The sequence below is a fragment of the Mastomys coucha genome, unplaced genomic scaffold (assembly GCF_008632895.1).
Source record: "Mastomys coucha isolate ucsf_1 unplaced genomic scaffold, UCSF_Mcou_1 pScaffold12, whole genome shotgun sequence".
Taxonomy (NCBI): domain Eukaryota; kingdom Metazoa; phylum Chordata; class Mammalia; order Rodentia; family Muridae; genus Mastomys; species Mastomys coucha.
In genome coordinates, this window is record NW_022196894.1 from 47,842,722 (window position 1) to 47,864,233 (window position 21,512).

The 21,512-nt window shown below is 38.0% G+C and overlaps 1 protein-coding gene across 10 annotated transcripts in view; it reads right to left on the bottom strand.

Moving 5' to 3' along the window:
- The window catches only part of Bbx (BBX high mobility group box domain containing), a 232,217-nt gene that overhangs the window by 20,574 nt on the left and 190,131 nt on the right, over nucleotides 1-21,512 (bottom strand). For all 10 annotated transcript variants that reach the window (XM_031364051.1, XM_031364050.1, XM_031364045.1 and 7 more), the window contains 3 exons: nucleotides 7,095-8,100; nucleotides 6,062-6,197; nucleotides 3,230-3,378 (listed from right to left, as the gene is read on the bottom strand). In XM_031364051.1, coding sequence (XP_031219911.1) covers nucleotides 3,230-3,378; nucleotides 6,062-6,197; nucleotides 7,095-8,100 — 1,291 coding nt within the window. The remainder of the gene's footprint in view (nucleotides 1-3,229; nucleotides 3,379-6,061; nucleotides 6,198-7,094; nucleotides 8,101-21,512) is intronic.

Consider the following 21,512-nt stretch of genomic DNA (forward strand, 5'->3'; position numbering starts at 1 on the left):
CTTAGCCACTTAATATCTTTCCCATCTTTAAATTTTATATACATGGGTATTTTGTCTGCATTATGTCTGTGTACTACATGCAAGCAATCCTGTGGAAGCCAGAAGGGGTGTCAGCTCTTCTGGGACTGGAATAACAGATGATGGTAAACTGCCTTGTGGTTACTGTCAACAATGGACCTCTCAAAGAACAGGCAGTGCACTTAACTTTGAGCTCTAGCTTCCAACCACTTTTAACTATAATAACAACATGTAATGTGGGCTGGGAAAATCAGACAACAACATATAACAAAAGCCCAAGAAATATATAAAGATGTAAAGATAAAGGAGAAGTCAAGGGTCGAGACGGAGCCTAAACATTCCAACTTGAACTCAGTTCACAGCTTCTACAAGACCCGACTTCTGTTTGAGAATTGCTATTTTCCTACAACTCTGAATTCTGAGACTCTTTGCAAACAACAATTCATATATTATCAGTACACAAATGATGTTTCAAAAAGAAACCTCTTAGAAGCAGCAGTTCAACTTAGATTCATGATTTAAAACTTTCATTCAAAATCACAGAGAAAGAATGGAGATAGCCTATAAGATTGGGCATCTGCAGCTGATCTGCACTGTGAGCTACATGGATCACAATGTGGTGGAGAGTTTGTTCTTAAAAGCAAAGGGAAATTCTATTCCTAAATCATCCATCATGCTGTGTTCTATGACAAAATAGACCAAGCCCACTTGCAGGAGGTGGTACTTCGTCACTGTCATCTCTTCCACTGTGAGGTTTTTGACATGAGGGATGGGACAGACATAATGAGAAGAGTACAGGGAAGAAATAAGAGAACATGAGAAAAAGAGCCAATGAGATCAAATGTAAAATACAGCAGTAAACCCAAGCACGAACTGTGATTCTGAGATCTGCATTTGTATGAGAACATAAATAGTAATTTCTTCTTGAAATTATATTTCAGAAAAATTCTATGCATTTCATATATCCACATATACTCAAAAGGGTACCAACTATATGTAAGGAAAAAATAATGATGAATGACAATGAATGCAGGAGAAAATAATATAGACAAATGGGAAATTGTTAGGATAAAGATGAGTTTCCTATGGAAACACACTCTTCTACAAAAGAGCTAATGATCTCATACACAGTGTTTGTTTTGAGTGACTCATTATGCAAAGGTGCAAAGGGTCTTGAGTCTAAGAAAACAATCTCTCTATCCCCTAAAGATCAGGCAATTACCACACAGCTGGTATGATAATTTCATTAATAACCCACAGTCTAGCACACTGCTTTAATGCCAAATTGCAAATTGGTTATGAATACTATTTCTCTAGTTTGCTAAATAGAATATATTATTTAAGTTTTTGCTTTATTTTAATTCCATTTTATTTTCTGAGACACAACATAGAACAAAATCTAAAGTGTTATAAGTCTTCCCTCATAGGTAATTACTGACATAGCACGGAAGAACCAGTGGCTTTATGGCTTGAGAAGTATAATGAACAAGTTAAGATGATGTTGTGTGAAGCACAATGCAAAACTACAGAAAGTGATTTCACAGCAAACAAACACTATTAATCTTAGCTGGAGAGGAAAGCATGTAATAGACAACCAAAAAAAGGTTTCACGAAAATAGATCGTAACTTCAGGTTTCAGCTTTAGAAAAATAATCTATCAGTATTTTCCTTGATAGATAATTCAGCCAATTTCACCGTTGTGAAATGAATGTCTTGACCTGTACCAAGAAGGATAAGGAATGTGTCTTGAACATCAATCAATTAAGTGACATTTTACTGGGTTATCAAGTATTGTGTTTTTCAGTATCTTTAAAACCATGAAGTATGGGAGCTCAAGACAACTGGCATCTTTGGGTTCATTGACTACACTCCCTACTCCTAAACATCTCCAGGAAAAAGACTGACATTTCATGTGGCAGCCAACTCATGCCATCTGCTTATCAATGGGTTGGCCTCAGCTCTATCCATCTTCATAGATGGATAGAACTGAACACTAGTTGATTTTTCTCAGATGAGAAAATCTGGTGATGCAGCATTTCCTGTTGAATTCTTTATTCTTTTGGCTTCTTAGTAACCACAGAAGGAGTTGGTTAGTTCTACAATTATTTTTATGCTCCTCCCAGCCTTTAATCACAGAGTAGGGATTTTCACAAGCCTTTCAATAATATCCTGAAGTCATCTCAAAGTGATCCCCTCTTTGGTTTTGGCAATTACAGTGTGCAAAGGGTTTATAGGTCTTGAGGGAGCAAGATTTAAGTTTTACTAGAAAAAAATATAAATGTAATTTCTCCTTAAATCATATATCTTACATATTCCCTCAAAAATCCATAAAATCAGGTGATCAATTTGGTCTGACATAAGCAGGGAACAGGTAGCCACTTTTGTAAGATAGTTACAAAGAACTTGTCTAGCAAACCCTACTCAGAATGTGATCCTGAAGCATCTGTAGCACATTACACCTGCCGTTCATCTCTCTAGTTCTTGTCCTTGGAGGACAGACCAATAAATAATGTTTTCACATCTGTGAGAAAATCTAGAGGAAAATATTCCTAAAGTATTCTGTGATAGCAATACTCTGGGTAGGCCAATTCTTCATTGTGCCTCAATGGGCCTGAGTGGAACCCATGTCTGGTACCCAGACCATGCCCCAGGGCATGTCACAAAGGTCAGGCATATCAGCAGCTGTACCAGGAGTTGAGACTGCTGAAAATGTCAATATCCTTTAAATTTTCTCTTTAAACAGGAATGTTGCCCCTGATGAGTGTTGGGATTTACCTAGGTGGCACAGATAGTTTGAAGAAATTCCTGACACAGACAGTGAAAACCTGATGCTCTTGGAAACAAAGCACTTTTTCAAATTTAACAAAGCAAGGTATATTGCTGGAGTATTCTAGGTAGGCTTACTTTGTTTTGGTACATAATAATAATAAAGAACAGTGTCTATTTCTCAGGCAAACATAAGGTTTGCACAGTCTCAGAGCCTCTCAAAGCTCCAAAAAGGTTCTGAAGAGCAGCACCATGACTGTATATATGTTGACATAATGTAAAGACAGAGGCTAAGGAGAATTAAGGAAGAAAGAAAGGAGAAGAGAGGCAGGGACCAAGACAGCATTGGGCATCTAATCAGTGTAGCTCTCTCTGGGAGCTGAAGTTAGCTGAGGGAAAAGCTGAGGTTCAGATACAATGAACGAGTAGAGAGGCCACTGCTAACCTTTGCTGGTTTTAGTAGATTCTGAGGACATGTTTCCAGTCTTCTTCTTTTTTCTTGGAATAGATACACACTTCCGGTCAAATGTAAGAGGACTATATTGAGGGAGGCTGTTGAATTTCTTTTCAAATTCCTCATCCAGCTTTGCAGAACTATTAAAAAAAGAGAGAGTATTATTCAATTAGCAAAAGGACAAATATTTAAACAAAATGATAAATGATATATTTTTAAGTGTTTAAACTTGAAAAGAGGGTCCCTAGAATTAGGACATTAAAAAAAAAATCCATGCAAGGGGGAGAAAAACTCATCTTTTCAGAACTTCTTGAGAAAAAGTATCAATTTAAATCCACATAAAGGTTGTGTAATCATCTGCACGGTTTCCACTTCAACCATTCAGGCCTGAGTGGTTAAACCTGAATGGTTGACGTGGAAAGTTTGATTTCTCTCCACTGCCATGGGTTAGTCTTGTAGTACTGAGTACAAACATATACTCTCCTCCGACAGATCTCATTCTTAAGATTCAAATGCATGTTCATGCATTAACTAGCTTATAGGTAATATGATATGAGTGTTATAAGTTGCATTTTTTATAAAGTAGTTACTACCTAGTGTTTGATAACAACATATACAAATTTTTAAATATCTGAATGTTAGGAAAGAAATTCTAAAGTGGTGAGTCAATGAGGAACACAATCAAGTAAAAGTAAAGCCAGCTTTTAATGAATACTGTCAAGAGAGGTGATGCCACTTCAAATGGAAACCACAAATGACTGGCAAAGGTAGGGAATCCTTGGGCTGGTTTTCTCTCTATAGGCTCAGCGTAGCAATGGCAGCATGCCTGCTGGATCCTAGGCTGGCTGTTGGCTTTTGTTCAATGAGAATTCCTAACGAAGATACACTGCAGACAGCTGGGCGAAGTTGCGGAACTGGTAGACAGGAAATGGAAGGACTGGGGAAGAGGAGGGAGCTTTAGATGTGTTGGGCTTCTCAAATATACACTCCCACACCTCACTATTCTCTTGAGATAGACTTTCAAAGACTATTTCATTTCTTCTGTTTCTCAGCAAATGGTGAAACCTCTCTCTTACAACTTGTTTAAGTAATAATGGAGAGGGGTTTGGAGAGAAGGTCTGGCTGCACAGCTGAGACTGACTTGGAACTCCTAATGTAGCCCTTGCTATCCTCGAACACATGATCTTCATGCTTCTGCTTCCAAAGAGAATGAGCATGTGCCTCAGTGCCCAGCTCACTTCATTGCTCAGAGGAATCAGCTTTATTGAAGAGCTTAATACTTATTATTACGACTTCATGTGTGTATATATGTATGAAGGTTAGAGGACAGCCTCAGGTATTGGTTCTCAAGAGCTGCCCATCTTGGTCTTTTGAGACAGGAACTCTTATTTGGCCTGGCTCTGGCTGATTAGATCTAGCCAGCCAGTGTGCCTGGGGATCTAGCTGTCTCTGACTTCCTAAAGTTGGGTTTGCTATCATGCCTAGCTTTTTTTTTTTTATCAGTGCAAACACCTCAGTAGCTGAGCTACTATCTCCCCCTCTGTTGTGATTGCTTACTTTATTCCCTAGTTCTGTCCTGCGGTACCTCCTGACCTGGCTTGGTATTGAGACTACAAAGCATCAGCACATCTAGAAAGCACACCTTACTGTCTAGCAATACCCTACAATCACGATACCCTGCATTTGAAAGTATCATTTAATAATGACAAATGGAGACTTTTCATATCATTACTTAAGCATAATGGAAGTAAAACTAACTTGAAGTACTTTGCACTTCTAAAATAGTAGAAATTAAACTATTAAATATATTATTTCAGTATAATATTAAAATATGTGTATTTTAAGATAACATTGAAGTAGCTGTACCACCTTTACATTTTATGATGCCCTGGAGTCTTAGAATTAACAAGACTTTAAAACACTTCATTTCCAAGGAAAAAATTATATTTTCCACAAATAGAAATGCAAATATTATGAATAAAGCAAATATAATATATCCAATGCATAAAATTTGCATACTTTTAAAAATACTTAGGAGAAATATGGAGAATTATTTCTATTCATCATATTCTTTTCAAATTAGGCTAATGTGAGATCTCAAAGGACTTTCAGTAGTACAGGTGAATCTACAGATACTCCTCTAACAAATATAAAGTACTGTCTCTACCAACTACTAACAAAATACTTGATTGCTAGTGAGGGTGTTGGCATAACAGAAATCATGAAATAATAATCCTAAGTGATATACAGTGATATGTACCATTACTTCCTAGTACTATATCCAATGTATAATTATATCAGAATTATTTTTCTTAGAGTAAATAGGAGATTGTTTAAATATATCAAAGTTAGAAGCTGAGCAAAATTTTAACTCATGTTGTCAGCTATCATTATTTTATAAAAATATGTGCCTATATTTTAAAATACCAAACACATATAGTACTAAAATATAAATAGTGGTATAAAATGTGAAAAATATAAATACACACAAAAAATGCATCCAAAGCTTCAGAGGGTAAAATGGGTCCTAGTGATTAATGATAAAGTATGTACAGTTATTATACTACTGCACTGTGGTGGACCTGGATTCAAACTCAGGACCAAGCTTAAAATGTGTAGTTTCTACCATACGTAAAGTGTAAATGATATTACCATTCACATGACTGGCTAAGAGTAGGAATCACATCATTACCCGTGATCTGTTTTCAGTAAGGGGTCATATTAAGACATGGGCTAAGAGAAAAAGAATAAACGGACTTAGACTTAACACTCCTGTTACTGGAGGGTATACAGTGAAGGTCACCTATACTCGCAGGCACCTACCCAAGGAAGGAGTCTTCCCTTAGCTTCTTCTTAAACTTCTTGCTTCCGCTGGTGCCACTCTGATTAAATGTCCAGCTCTCTTCACTCCAACAACCTTCATGATCAGAGGAGTTTCCTTTTCCTGAGCTTCGTTTCCCTAGGAAACCCAAGAGAAGGGGCTTTCTCAGAATATTAGGGCTGAAGGAGATGAGCTCAAGTCCTTCACAAGTAACTTTTTGGCCCCTTTACCTATTTTTCACAGTGCTCTTTGCAGCTATCAGCACCCAGAGTGACATGGGTTGGATTGCTTTTAATAAAGGGACTGCAAAAAAGAATCTTACCTCTAAGGTAAGCAGTAATGTCCTACACATCAGGCACTATGGGCATCAAGATGCCGCTCCCATCTTTTCCACTTGAGAATTAGCCTAGAGCATGAGTGTCTTTTGCTGATAGACACTATTAATCTTAAATTTCTCTAGACTCACTAATAGACATCCCTGGAGAACTATGTCCTCCCAAGCTCCCTGCACTCAGGGCTTATTGAGAACCACACATTTCTTATTGGAATAGAGTTCACCAAGAAAAAGTTCCCTCTCCAGATACTTCAAAATGAAATGAATACATATAAAATACTGCACAGATGCTACCATAATCGAAATAACATTTCAGTTGTGGTTTTGATTACCTAACAAAAGCACTAGATAGAATGTTTGCTTTTGGAATCCTATAGGTAAGGATTCTGCCAAATTTATTTGTGTCACTCAGGAAATTCCATCAATTTAAATACTCAGGCTAAAAGTAACATTCAATACTGACCCTTCAAAATGAAGTTGGCCCACAACAGAGAAACAAAAACGTAGTTACCTGAATTTCTCTATGATGACTACTTACAAACCCTCCCTTAAGTGCTGGGAAGCACACAGGTAAAGTGAAATGGATATGACACATGAACGGCACACACAAGGTACTAGTTTGATATTCAGCTGTTCACGATTTCTTTCAAGGGAAGACTGCTAGGCCTTGCCATCCTTTCGGGTTTGTAGAAGTCACTTACCTCTGTCAACATTAGCTCGCAGGGAGGTGAGCATGCCCTCGGATACCAGGGTTTTATAAAGAGCACCTTTGCAAGACCTCTCAGATTTCCTGGAGCCACAGGTCTCCGTTTTTCTGTGACAGTCACTCTCCTCAGGCTTAGCCTGTCCTGGTAGGCTAGATGGCAGTGCATCCTCAGTAGGGGTCAAGGGTTCTGCTTTGATGCCCTCTGGCACCTCCCCAGGAACACTCTTGCTGGTAGAAATGCTAAGGAAATCTGGAGGTCGAGACTCTTTGGTGATGTCTGAGCATTTCTCCTTGGAAACCTTCTTCTCCTTGGATTTCACTTTTTTCTTTGGTGGCTTGGCATCCAAAATGCCTCCCTTGCCACTTGAGGAGGTGCGGACTTTCTTTCTTGGGGTTTCTCCGAGTTTGTCAACACCCCAGTCTCCTTTTGCCACAGCTTCAATGGTGTACATGACACTCTCAATGTCGGATTCTGAAGACTGCCTCTTCTTGCAGGCCTTCTTGGGTGTGGATTTGTCATTTCCATGTCGATCCAGTTTGTTTTTCTTCTTTTTCTTCTTTATCTTCTCTGGTTTGTTTAGCGTGGAGGAGTCCTCAATGAACATAATTCCGTGAGGGTGGCACATATGATCCTTTCTACTGGTAACATCACTAATTATTATCTTGCTACTGGCAGAGTAAGAAAAATCAGGGAAGTGACTGTATTTCTGATCATCCTCTGACTCCTTTCTAATTTCTTTGGGGTCTTCCACTTTGATAGCCATTACATTATCCATCTGTAGCTGTGCGATGTCTCTTAAGTCCTTAGACTCTCTCATGTTGCTCTTAGCTGACTTCCCAAATTCTGCTTCCTTTTGGAACGCAGTTTCAATGGTTTTCTCCACTTTTATGTCTCTCTCTTCCTTCCCTTTCTCCATTTCCTCAATTCTTCCTCCATCTGATTCTTTTGATTTTATTAGTTTTGTGTCTTCCATTTTCACCCCCTCTGATGCCAGACACATCTAAATAGTTGAAACAAAAGTGAGAGGGAAATACCAGTCTCATTATTTTACCATTGAAATTAGTTTTAACTTTTGAAAATACATCATTTAAAAATTACAAACCTTACAATTAGCTCACTTCTGTTGAACTAATTTCATTGAAACACAGATAGACATTTTGAATCATTTTCTAGCATCACCAGATACTTTTCTTAGGAAAATTAGATTTGATAGAGAACAGACAGATCCTATCCTGGAGGATTTTTGTAAGGGTGGGTGAGATGATATATTATGTCAGTAGGTAATAATCTCCATACTCTGTTCTGATATTTGGCCCAAGACCACAGAAAAAAATGAAAAATCTCAGTAACTTCCACTGATTTGCTTGAAATCAGAAATATTATAATGACTTATTAAACAAAGGCTTCAATTGTTGAACAGACATTATAGGTTTCCAGATGGTAACATACAGCTCTAAAACCACAGAAGATCTGAAAACATTTGTGTTTGATCTTGTCTGGTGATTAATCTAATCTCATCTGAGCCTGGCTATCAATTCTGAGTGAAAGCAATTGCAACTGCATACGTCTTAAACAATTGATTATACCTTACTTGTGACTGTATTTTTGCTCCCAGCATATTCATGAATTTGAATATGTACTGGACACATCACATAGAACAGGATATACTTAGTACACATGCACATTTTTATAGAATTTGAAAACTTCTGAATGCCAAAATACATCTGCTATAGATTTGGTCAACACTAAAACTTCTTCATCCCTAAATATCACATATAGGACATTTAAAAGAAAAGCCATTTACCTTCATCTCCAGCTCTTTACTACCTTCAAACTCTAAGGCTATGTTCCAGGGAAGTAAAATTACAGCTTATTGTAAACTATTTTCTATACCTCAGTGTCTACTCATAAACATTTAACTGTAAACTCTCAAATGCCAGGCCCCAAAGAGGACAACTAAAGATATAAAAACAACAGGGCCAGGTTTTCTTTGAGGAATTTACCAAGAGGCAAGTGCTCCTGTTTGGTCAAGGGCAGCACAGGTCAAAGCAATGTAACATATGTAATTTACTGTGCATTAGCACCCAGAAGGGAAGGGCACTGGGGCTTGCTGAATCAGCACAAAATCAGCATAGACACAGGGAACTCATCTGTTTTACAGAACCATCATCTTCCCAAATGGTAAGTTTTTAGAACTGCTCACTTAATCTTGAATGGTAATACATGGGATTAAATATCAGGTGCCCCTTGTCCTTTTTTTTTTTTTTTTTTTTTTTTTTTTTCCTACCTTAGCACTTTTAATGTACCACAAACTTTTCTGGAAGAATTCTGTTACATTTAGGCTAGGAAGGAATTGAGGTACTGGGGAGGCAGATATTGCCACAGAAGAAGGAAGAAGGAGGAAGGAGGAAGAAGGAAAAGGAAGAGGGGGAGGTGGAAGAGGAACAACAACAACAATAGCAACAACATGACAAGAGTATCCAGGGCTTCAGATAATTCACAGGGAAGAATGTTCAATAATTGCCTTTCTCGTACAAGTTAGCTTTTAAAACTCATCACACTCATGACACTAGGCTCTACCCTTTAGTGTACTGAACCAGAAACACACTTGAAGCACAGGCTATGCTATGCTACAAGACTAACATAATTATTCTTCCTTGTATATTTTACTCTGAGAGACTCTTGAAATAATTTTCCTTTTCAACTATTCTAGCCCTAGTTATTCATAAACTATCCCATGTGGGCTCAAATACTAGTTCTAGAAGTAGGTCAGGATGACATTCTCAAGATAAATATTATGTTTCTTAGCCATTGTCACTTTGGTTGCCTTTTACAGGTCATGTCAAGGACTTTTCTCATCTAGACACGAGCTTTTGCAGTACTAAGCCAACAGTTTGCAACTGCAGCACAGATTCAACTTAGCAAACCTAATAGTACTTTGCAAACTCTATTCTCTGTTCAATATATTTCAAAATGATTCTCCTTATCACCCTTGATAGCATTCTAAGCTAGGAATGAAATAGAACACATATAGATATTCACTCTGGGGACATATTCTGGGAAATAGCATAATATTTCTTGTGTAGGTAATTACACCAAGCACTACCTATGCTTTACTTCCCTGTTTCAGGCTCTTAGAAGCTGCCCCCACCCTCCCCAAAGAGAGTGTATTATTCCCAAATTACAAGAAAAACAATTATATTGCTGGAGGTAAAAATATAAAAGTAAAACAAATTCTATTAAAAACCACAAATCACAAATTTGTTCACTAAGCAAAACCCAAATCTGACCCAGAGTTGGGTGTCACTGGGTTGTTTGATAGAACCTTCTTTCCAATATAAAAAGGATCATATCTTCTTGAGAGTTAATTAACTTTTGCACAAAGGCAGGTAGCATATTACTGTGTGAGTGGGCAGGTTTGAAACCTTCGGTACTGGGCAAAAAATGATTACTCTATTTGTTATACTTCTTAAAGTAAGAATAGACTTTATTGAATAAAAATAGAGTTCCTGGGGCTGGAGAGATAGAGGTTAAGAGCACTGACTGCTCTTCCAAAGATTCTGAGTTCAAATCCCAGCAACCACATGGTGGCTCACAACCATCTGTAATAGCATCTGATGCCTTCTTCTGGTATGTTTAAAAACAGCTACAGTATACTCATGTAAATACACTAAATAGACCTTTAAAAATATTGAGCTCATAAACAAATATCAGATTTAACTCATAGGAGCTAAAACAGGCTGAGAAGTAGGTAATAATGCAACCTTCATTAGGGTATCATGATGCAAAAGAAGTATTATATGAGGTCCACAATGACTGGGGTGAGCAGATATTTCAAAGTAACAATATTCTTCTTAAATGATACCTCTTAATCTTTTTGTAGCATACCACATAAGATTCACAACTCTCATTAGGGATACTAGGTAGTTTTTAATGGTACCCAGAGCTGAAATCTTTCAGTTTTCCTAAAACTGAAGTTTTCAGTATCATACTCTGTTTCTTATGGTCATTTAAAGTCCCAGATTTTTTTAAGCACATAGTATGCTAGGAAGCTTGGCCTCTTCAATACTACATTTTTATAATTTATGTCATGTACCTAGTCCCTAGATGAGTGACTTTCCATTTCTTTTAATAAACCTTACCTTATCAACGTTTGAATTGTCTTCCAGCTTCGTGTCAACCACACATTTGATAAGTGTTTTTCATGATGTTGCCTAAACCTTTGAGACAGTGACAACTACACAGCCTTCTGGTGAACTTCTAGACTCTGTTTTATTTTGACCATTAATAAATCTCAGTGATCTAAGAATGTGTTATAATCCTATCTCCTATTCTGTTTAAAAGGCTGTCAAAAGTCTTGTTGAACCCTGGACACTGCATGGTGCATACCAACAATACTAACAACATTCTCTCAGCAGAGAAATGAAGTGTTACGGTATAGTGATACCCTGGGAGGCCTGCCACCTTCCAGAGAAGAAAGTAAGGGAGATAGGGAGAGGGAAATTGTGAAGGGGGTGTAGGAGAAGTGGGGAATCGGTCAGGATGTAAAGTGAATACATAAATGAATGAATGAAAGAAGAAAAGAAACGTAAGCAACAATAACTGTAGCAAACAGAAAATGAAGCTGGCTTATGCACTAGTCAGTCAGTTTAACTGGCTAAGCAGAAACAATTCCTGGCATACCTAGCAGAGCGACTTCCACACAGGGAGTCTGTTAAAACAGCTCATGGAAATTATAGCACCTAAACAGGAGATGGCAAGGAAACTCTGAGGTGAGCAGCAACAGGAAGCTAACTTAGAAGAAAAGGGTAAAGAACATTCCTGAAACCCAATGGTCAGGTTGCTAGTGAAAGACAGAAACATAAAGGGCCTCGCTGGGGGCAGTTCCTGGAAGAATGAATTTGGCTTTACTGACAGACAGCTTCTCTCTAGCTCCCTGTACTAAATTTTTCTTGTCTTTCCTCCCCAGGTTCCCATCAGTGTCTCTCAGTAGCTTAACACAGGTGGAAGCTGAGCTCTGCAGCTATTCGGAGAAGGGAGCACAGCCAGCCTGTAACCACAAGGTCTTGTTGGGGAAATTATTAATTTCCAGTTTCCAGGCTCTTTTCTATATGTTCCAGTATTAGAACAGTTTTAAATGCTTCTATGAAATAATAGACTACATTTCGAAATCATGCTTAGTCTTTGAAAGTCAGAATGATTTTCCCCATTTGTTATGAGCTATTTTCTACAAGTTGTCAAAGGTTACCAAAACTGAGACAAATCTCATTTGCAAGGTCTTACCATAGCATACAATGGAATATTTTTGTACAGGAAAGCCAAATTAATATCCCACCATCATGTTGTTCCCATTTTCATTGAGTTACACACATTAGCCTTTCTCCGCATGCATATTCCGGTTTGAACACCATCTTCCTTCCTCCCCTTCCACAATAGTGCAAACCAATAATTATGGAGTTTCACCTTTTCCTGGATACTTTTGATAGCTCCTCTAATTTAGAATAGCCAATTTCATTTTATTTTTCATTAATTACGAAAAAAAATTAAAAACAGCACAGGCTTTTTTTTTTTTTTGCCATTTTTTGCATTCATTGCTCATGCTGATTTTCATGCTATATTTTAGAGTACTTTTTAAATGTGGATATAATTCTTTTCTATTTTTCCTTCATTACTTGCTACATAAAGTTCATATTCTGCTACAAATATATTCAGAGGTTATCTGTCATAAAAAATTGAACTTTTTTTTTTTTACTCAGATGTACATGTCCAGTGTATGCTTGTACACAGAGGAAGGAAGAGCGTCAGAATCTATAACATGTGGTGTAAATATTTCTTGCCTAAGGAATGTGCAGAACTCAAAATGGTACCTGGAACCAAGTACGAATAATATACTGTGGTAACACACCTCCGGAGTCTTATGTCACAAAACATGCTAGAATGATGATGCTTCTATTACTGAAGCAATGACAGTCATATCAGTACTGCAAGCAGTATGCCATAGTCTTTGATGTGATAACTGCTTTGCTCTCATTTTTAAATTTAGGGTATAGTAATTCTTTAGGGGCACTAAAAATACCCTAAAATAAAATGGGGTTCAGGAAGATCTCAAACTGGTTTAAGGTCAGAAAAACTATAAAACTGTGTAACTATGATCAGTTGTGTAGCAGTTTCCTCTGGATTTGAAACCTTCCATACCACAAGAAAGCTCCTTAAAACAGAATAAGGATGGCTGAGAGTCACTCACAGACCCATCAAGCTGCAAAGACATGAAGACGGCAAAGCTGCCTAGAAGGTTTAGACCATCCAAGGCGCTTTCCGAGAGCATTCTCCAACCTGATGAGCTGCCTGCAGGCTGTGGAGTGGGCTTCAGGTCTCTGCCTATGTTGGAGTAGGGTTTGGTGATAGCTTTTTTTTTTTTTTTTTTTTTTGGTTTTTCGAGACAGGGTTTCTCTGTGTAGCCCTGGCTGTCCTGGAACTCACTCTGTAGACCAGGCTCTCCTCGAACTTAAAAATTTGCCCGCCTCTGCTTCCCAAGTGCTGGGATTAAAGGCGTGAGCCAATACTGCCCAGCTATGTAGCTGTCTTTTGAGTTATTTATGCTTCTGTAAGTAACCCCTCACTCATATTCCTCTAAGTAACCCCAAGAAAACTCATTGGTTTACTAGGCTGGCCTGTGGTGGTATTCATACTTTGGTCTGCTGTGAGCTTGCCATCTGGGATGAGTAAACATTTGTGTTGTATCTCCCCTGGAAATGTTATGTCATATAACATTAGTTTAACTTAAAATAATTATTTACCTTTACTTTATGTGTATTCCTGCATATATGTCTGGGTGTCATATGGGTACCTAGTGCTCATTAAGACCAGAAAAGGGTGAGATAGATCCCCTGGAATTGGAATTAACGATGAATCACCAACCATAGGGGTGCTGGGAACTGAACCCAGGTCCTCACAAGAATGGCTTGGCTCTTAGCTGCTGAGCTTTCTCTCCAGTGCCCAGTTTTACTTTTGCATATTAGTATGTCTATTTACATCTACTTTGAATGTATGCATCCGCAATCTGATGGAGCTTAGGAATGCTCATGCAAACTACATTATACACACATGCATGGACATGAATGCAGGCAGTCATACAACAAAAATAAAAGAACATAAAGCAATGTGAGCTCAAGGGAAGAGAACAACATTGTGGGAAACACAGAATTAATGACTATTATTAGTCACGATGCCCTTTAATAGAGAACTGGTTGTGAATCAGGCCTTGAAATAGTGCCTGACATGGTAAGTGACAATTTATCCTTCTATTATTAATTTAAATTGAACATTTTCTTTTAAAGTAAGAATAAAAAATCATCAGGACACCTTTCACTGATGGAATTCCCAGGGCAGCATTCAAAGAAGTTAAAATGTTAATGTTTTAAGTCAAAGATGGACATAAATATTTGATATTTATTGTCAGTTCCCTTAGGTCATACTCTTATTTTTCAACAGCTATAATTCAATGGGCATAGAACACATGCTGTTCACCTTTATATTCTCCTCCAAGAATATGCTCATGTCTTTGAAAAGGTTTAAAGAAGGTTTTCAATAGATAATAGTGTTAAATTTAATGCTCATTAGTCCTTAGATAATTCATATGTCTTCAGTGCATTTTCATTCAAACTAGGGAAAAGTTACTTTATGGGTCTTTAAAAACAATGCTAATTATCACCCATACTGCTGCCAGGCCTTGATCAACAATCACAATGTTCTTAGTTATACCTCCCAAGGGTATGAATGGACATTAATCGCAAATATTTCAAAGATCCCTCTGCCAACAGCAACCACATTGTGGTCCCTGACTTCTGTACAGACAGAAAGGCTTGAAGGAGGTACATTGGAGATAATGGAGATCCTTTCTCAAAGGAAAGAATGAGATGAAATACAGAGTCTGATCCTTACAGACAACAGGTTGGACCAATGCACACGTTATCATCATCTTCAAAATGTGAAGAAAAATGATCAATACTCAAGGGGCTAAAATATGCAGTGAAGAGACTGTATTTCATACTCCTGGATTCAGGGAAACCTCTTTTTTTTCTTAGTCCAGGTAAGAGCACATTTTAGGCTTGGGGTGTGTTGTGGAGGACGAGTTTTAAGTGAATAATAAGCACATGCGACATCACATTTTTATCAGAGATACAATAAAGGCATTTCTTTTAACAAACAGGATCTTAGTTGATCTTAGTTGAGTTTCACTAAGACATGAAATGGGGAGTAAAAACTAATAAATCCTTACAAGTAACAGCACAGCAACAACGAGCAATAGTGGCTCTTAAGCCTCAGTAAGCAGGATCAAAGCAGGCAACATCACTCCTAGATTTTGCCTTTTACCATGGACTATCAGGGAACCACCTACATTAAAAACAAGGCAGCATGCAAACAAACCCACTGACATTAATCAGTTTTAATTTAAAAACCTTTGCTTTTTAGTTCAAAATGTTTTGTAGCCAAAATACATTTACAATCACTTTGTACTGGCTTGTAATCTGCCAAAATGGTGTAGCTATAACCCTAAGATGGCAATCTGTAGCAGTTTCTAAGATGTGCATTTCTTTTCTAATTGATTAAAACTGGAATGTTTTAGACATTAAACATTCCATAAAAATACACACAGTCGAGAGTTCCTGAGAACGATGAAAAAATACACAGAGTGGAGAGTTCCTGAGAACAATGATAGCACTCTTAAGAAAATCAGACTTTCCACCATGGAGGAGTGTAAACGGTCACAGAACACTGGTCTATGTATCGCTGAGCACTGAGATCTGAGCCTGTGGAGCAGTTATCTTTGGTTGGCTACAAACCTTGGGCCAGCATAAACATTTTCTTCACTGACTACCTCCTTGGACACTGGATTCGGATGGGCAGGAATTCTTGTGGTGACATATGGTTATCTGATGTTGTCCCTGAAGTTGTTAATAACAGTCATTAAAGACATTTTATATTTCAGCTCCCTTCAAGATACACTGATGCGTGTAATTTGGAGTGAGAAGAAAAGTTTTAGGAGGTGTTTAAATAACCAGAGACTTGGATCAAAAGATAAATACACCTGTGCTAAATAAAAGGTTCTCTTGTAAAACTTTAAGGTTTAGAATTAGAAAATGAGATCTGCAGCTTTATGTTCTGGGTTAGAGGTGGGTGGGAGGTTACAGAGTATACACCACAACACTTACATACAGTCACACTTTAGTCACGCACCTCTAATCATCAGCAGTAATGGGAAGTGTTAAGATTGCAAGGAGAGCAGCTAAGCAAGATTATTCACAGAGTGCCCTCTGTTTTAAATATTGTTTATAAATCATGTCATTTTAATGTACAATTTTATAAATGACTTTTTACAGATGCTATAGTAAATTTATCTTTACCCACCTTTTACTTGATTATGCATCATTATAGCAATTAAGAATATAAGAAAAATTAAGATGTTAAAGCTTCTGAGAAAACCCACATCCTTATTTATTTAATAAATGTGGTTAATAAAAACTTTTCTGATTTCTCCTGAAATCTCCAGACCCATAGTTTTTCTATGTTCTAGCTGGTTTATGTGGGGAAATAGAACATTCTGTTTGTTCAGCTTCTGATAGAAATATAACAGATTGATAATCTGAGATGAAGAAGAATGTAATAGACATTCCGCTGCTCTGAACTCCTTTCTTCTCTTTTAGTATCATCTTCATGCAACTAAAGAGCACTCCCCTTTACGGTAAGACTTGTATACCAATAATTTCCAATCACCCTCACCTATCTACAGAAACATATACACACAGAGTAGTATGTAACTTGCCAGCTTTTCAAATGTGCAAGATTTTCTAAAAAGCTAATCTAAGCTAAAAAATCTAAGCTCCATTTTTTGACAGCACCTCTGAACACGTTATTTCAGCCAGCCATACATATAGGTAGAAGTAAACTGTCTCCCTGAAGACTTCAAAGTGTGCACATCCCTATAACAAGCATCTATGACAGTGTTCTAGACTTGTCTTAAACAAGACTGAAGAGAGTCCAGGGAAGACAGAATATCTGGATTTTTACCTGGACTCTGATACTTACTGTCCAAATGAACTTTTAAGGAAGCTTAACCTTGGTTTCCTAATAGGAAAAACAAATGCTAATCGTTCCTACCTCAGAGCATAGTTGTGAGAATTAAGTTAATGCATACGAAGTTCTCAAAACTGCTTAGATAGATAACAAATGGCACTCCTTACTACCCTTTAAACAAAATTCACTAGAAAGAATGATTCTACCATTTTAACAAACACTTAAAATATTTCATAAAAATGACCAGAAGAACTAAGAGCAGTGATTTCAGACACAGGCTTAGCCGCTTTCACTTCCTAAGAACCCAACACTTTATATGAAGTAAAGTATCCCTAACCTCTGCCTTAGGTGCTTTACAGGTTTTAGTTCTCACTCTACTGAAGATGAGTAGACAGGTCTGTAGGTAAGTTGAGCGGCTGTGGCATGACCCTCAAACACTGTTCTGCTTGGTAACCAGACAGTATTGCTGCTACAGATATTTAATCCTAGAATTTTAAGAAAACGCAGATAAAGCTATCTCTGATTCTCTTCACAGCATCCTCAGAACGGCAGCAACTCTCATACCCAACTGTCATCCCAGGGAGGATGCCGAACTGTTCTGTAGATGATTAGCCTAATTAATCTCAAAATGACTGGAAACAATGCTTTTCAGCACTTGCAGGCATAAGGAACTGATTAACTCAACAGTATGAACCGCATGGAGGCCTGAACAAAGAGCATTGTGTTACTCTCAATTTTCTGATCTCAGCAGAAAGCTCCCTTCCTGACTGGATAGATCCCTTTAAAGTACATGGGACAAGGCCAAGGATTTCCAGATCACTTTCAAACAGTAAAAGCTACACATCATGTGGCTGGAGAGATGGTTCAAGAACCTCAGCTTGATTGCTAGCACCTATGTAAAACCCAGGCATGGTGGCACCTGCAATCCTAGAGCTAGGAAGGTGGGAACACATGAAACCTTAAGCAGAGAGCTGCTGGCCCTAGTGAGAAACCCTGTCTCAGAAAACAAACTGGACTGTGCTTGAAGAGGAATAAAAACCCAAGTTGTCCTCTGGCCTCCACCCGCGTGTGTTCACATGTGTATGTGCACACACACACACACACACACACACATGCACGCACACTCACAAACATGTGCCCACCGTCACATACCAAAATATCTGCATATTAAAATGTCAAGTCACATATTCCAGTTAGAACCTTCACCTGGAAAGGAGGTCCTTTGAAAACCAAAACTGACATGGCAGGAGAATCCAAGTTTCTGCTTCCTGCTAATATCCTACCTAATTTAATTTTGCCTGCTGAGGTAGGTATAGAACATGGCAATAAAAACAGATATAAAATATTTTTGCTGCTTCCATTGCACAGAGTTTGTAGTATCCTCCTCCTTCTGTTCCACCACCTCCTCCTCCTCTTCCTCTTCTCATCATTGAGTCTGTGTGTGTAAAACTTGCCTCTACCCAGGTTCAAGATTGTATTTCTTGTAAACAATAACCCTAACTTTGGGAGATCTGCTCACCCATTTCTGTTTGCATCCATTTCTCTAGCCCAAGTAATGCAGCTATAGAAGGGACAATGCTTAGCTTTGAGCCTTGTTTCTCGTGGCGGAGAAAAGAACCTGTTGTGGTTTACACAAGGAACACTTTCAGGACGTTTCGAAATTCTTAGGAGGTGGGGTCTGGCTGGAGGTAGGGGGTTGTTGGAAGATGGGCCATAATGGTTATAACCTAGCCTTACTTCTCACTCAATAATGAGACAAGTTTATTATCTCTCATGCTTAGCCATCATCCCTTTTCTGCTCCTTCAAGACAAAATAAGCCCTTCCTTCCTTCCTTAAGTTGCTTCTCAAGAATTCTGATGCAGTTCCAAAAAAGTAAGTAATGTACGCTGATGAACTTCTCCTTTCTTTATTCACTGGTTGATGATATGTCTCAAGGACTTTCTTAAGGCATGCTCAGGCAGAGTGATATTTAAAATACCAAAAAGATAGGCTGTCAGTGATCAGAAGGGATATGGCCTCAGGGCTGGAATAGGGTCCAGGAAGAGAAGTTGAATTGTTTTGTTTTGTTTTAGTAATAAATATTTTGATCAAGAGAGCTGTAGAGGTACAATCCAGGTGACTATCATGCCTGCCTTTCACAGTACTTGAGAGCCTCTTGAGCAAATGCAGCTCCATCATATTTTCTCCGATGTGACTACCCTAGGTCTGCCATCTGCCAATCCCTCCCCATTAGTGTGCAGTGGCCTCCTGTTTGATCAAACTAATCTATTTTCTATTTATTTACTTTACTCTTGGGAAATACATAGTGTTCCAATGTCAAAACTAAGAATAGAGAAAGCAACTCCAAGTCTCCCAGCTGCCAGTTCCCTCCTTTTGTTTGTGCTTGGTCAGAGAAGTAAAGGATGTCACAATGCATTTACATCTAGAGCATTTCTTGTTTCTAAAGAAACCAAACCATACGCATATACTGCTTGCATATCAGTCCTTAAATCTTTAACAGTAGAGCTGACTTCACTTTTCTTGACAGACTGGGTCAAAAAAATGGAGAATAGTTCTATCACCAGGAGGAAAAAAGATAAGATGCTCCACACATCATCTGCTAGGATGATTGGGAGTCGAGGTGGTGATGAGAGGCCTGTCAAGTTATAGGAGGTAGCAAAGGAAAGTCCAAATTAAAGAGTCCAAACTAAATTGGAACTAATTTCTTGATGTTTTTCTTTGTGGAATGCCTAAGCTCAAGTCTGCCTCTATATTTACTCTTTAGAAGTACCAAAAAATACTGTGAATTACCAATGGGATAAAAATGAAAGAAAGCACTAGTCTACTGGTGATCGCCAGCAACGTTGGTTCATCCACCGTGCATTTGGTGCGTACTTAGGAACTGGGATGTTTATGGCATCAGATTCATGTGACACAAATAATAATAAAGATCTTGGCAAGTGATTTTTCAGCAACACAGTTTCATCAGAAGCACATATTTTTACTCAAATGTTGCCAAGTCAATTTACTATAACTGAAATAGCCTTATTTCAGTAATTTTACCCCTTTAAATTATGATACCAGCATCCAAGCATCTGTTAAACCATAGCATCTGTTTCATATTTGGGATGCATCCCTACAAATTACAAGAATACTTTTTTTTTTAATGAGCTCTGATTTAATAAGAAATCCTTTTCATGACTGAAAGAAAATGACAAGGAAGATTCCCCTCTTTTAGCATTCTGCACAGCAAAGCATCTCAAAGGTTCATGTTACTATCAAAAACAGCTTAATGAGGATAAATGTTATGTGCAAAGTTGGTTTGTTTTATATTTTGGTGTTCTTCAATAATTCATAGTTTACACATGTGTGTGCACACAGAGAAATAACATAACCAGAAAAAGCAGATGGCTCATATATTCGTATTATTCAAGAAAATGGTCATTTCAAGTTGTTTTGACTATCTAGAGTCTGTAAAATCCATAACCTCACAGTGTCTCTGCTAACTGAGACCTGTTTACAAGGTTAAGTACAGATTCACTCTCTTTGTTGGCCACATTTGAAGATGATCTTGGCTAACTCATCCCTTTTAGAACTAGTCCTTGCTGTCTTCAGAATTTTCCTACGTGTTTCTGGTCTTCACAGTCCTCCAGCTGGGTCTGAATTTGTTTTGCCCAAGATCCATGTTAAGACTGGTATCTGATGGATTAGTTTTTTCTAGTGTTTGTATCTGCTACTGTTTCAGGGTCTTGTATTCCTAACTAGTACCTGGCTTAGCTTTAAAAGCCCACTATAAAGATGCCAATGTTTCAAATTTATTCATTTAATGTATATGAGTATACTGTTGCTGTCTTCAGACATACCAGAAGAGGGCATCAAATCCAATTACAGATTGCTGTGAACCACCATGTGTTGCTGGGAATTGAACTCAAGACCTCTGGAAGAGCAGCCAGTGCTCTAAACTGCTGAGCCATCTCTTCAGCCCCAAACTCTCAGCATTTTATGATAGATGATCTCATTAAGCTCAATATAAAAGAACCATGCTATTCACAAAAGAACTCAGAGGGACCACAATGGAAGGAAAAGGAAAAAGAAGAAAAGATTTAGCATTGGAGTTTCTCATCCTCCACTTCATATACCAATTGAGAGGGTGCTGGCTTTGATGAAATCCCCCCACATATTCATTCTCTTTAGACAAGAGTCGCAACATGATAGCCAACTGCCACATAGTTTCACATTTGCCAGTGGACTAATAGTAGCATGTCATATCAACTGTGTGAGTGACACTCTAAGATCATTCCTTTAAAGATGGTCTCTCAATGGCCAACTAGTACTATAGAAGATGAAGTCTGAATGCT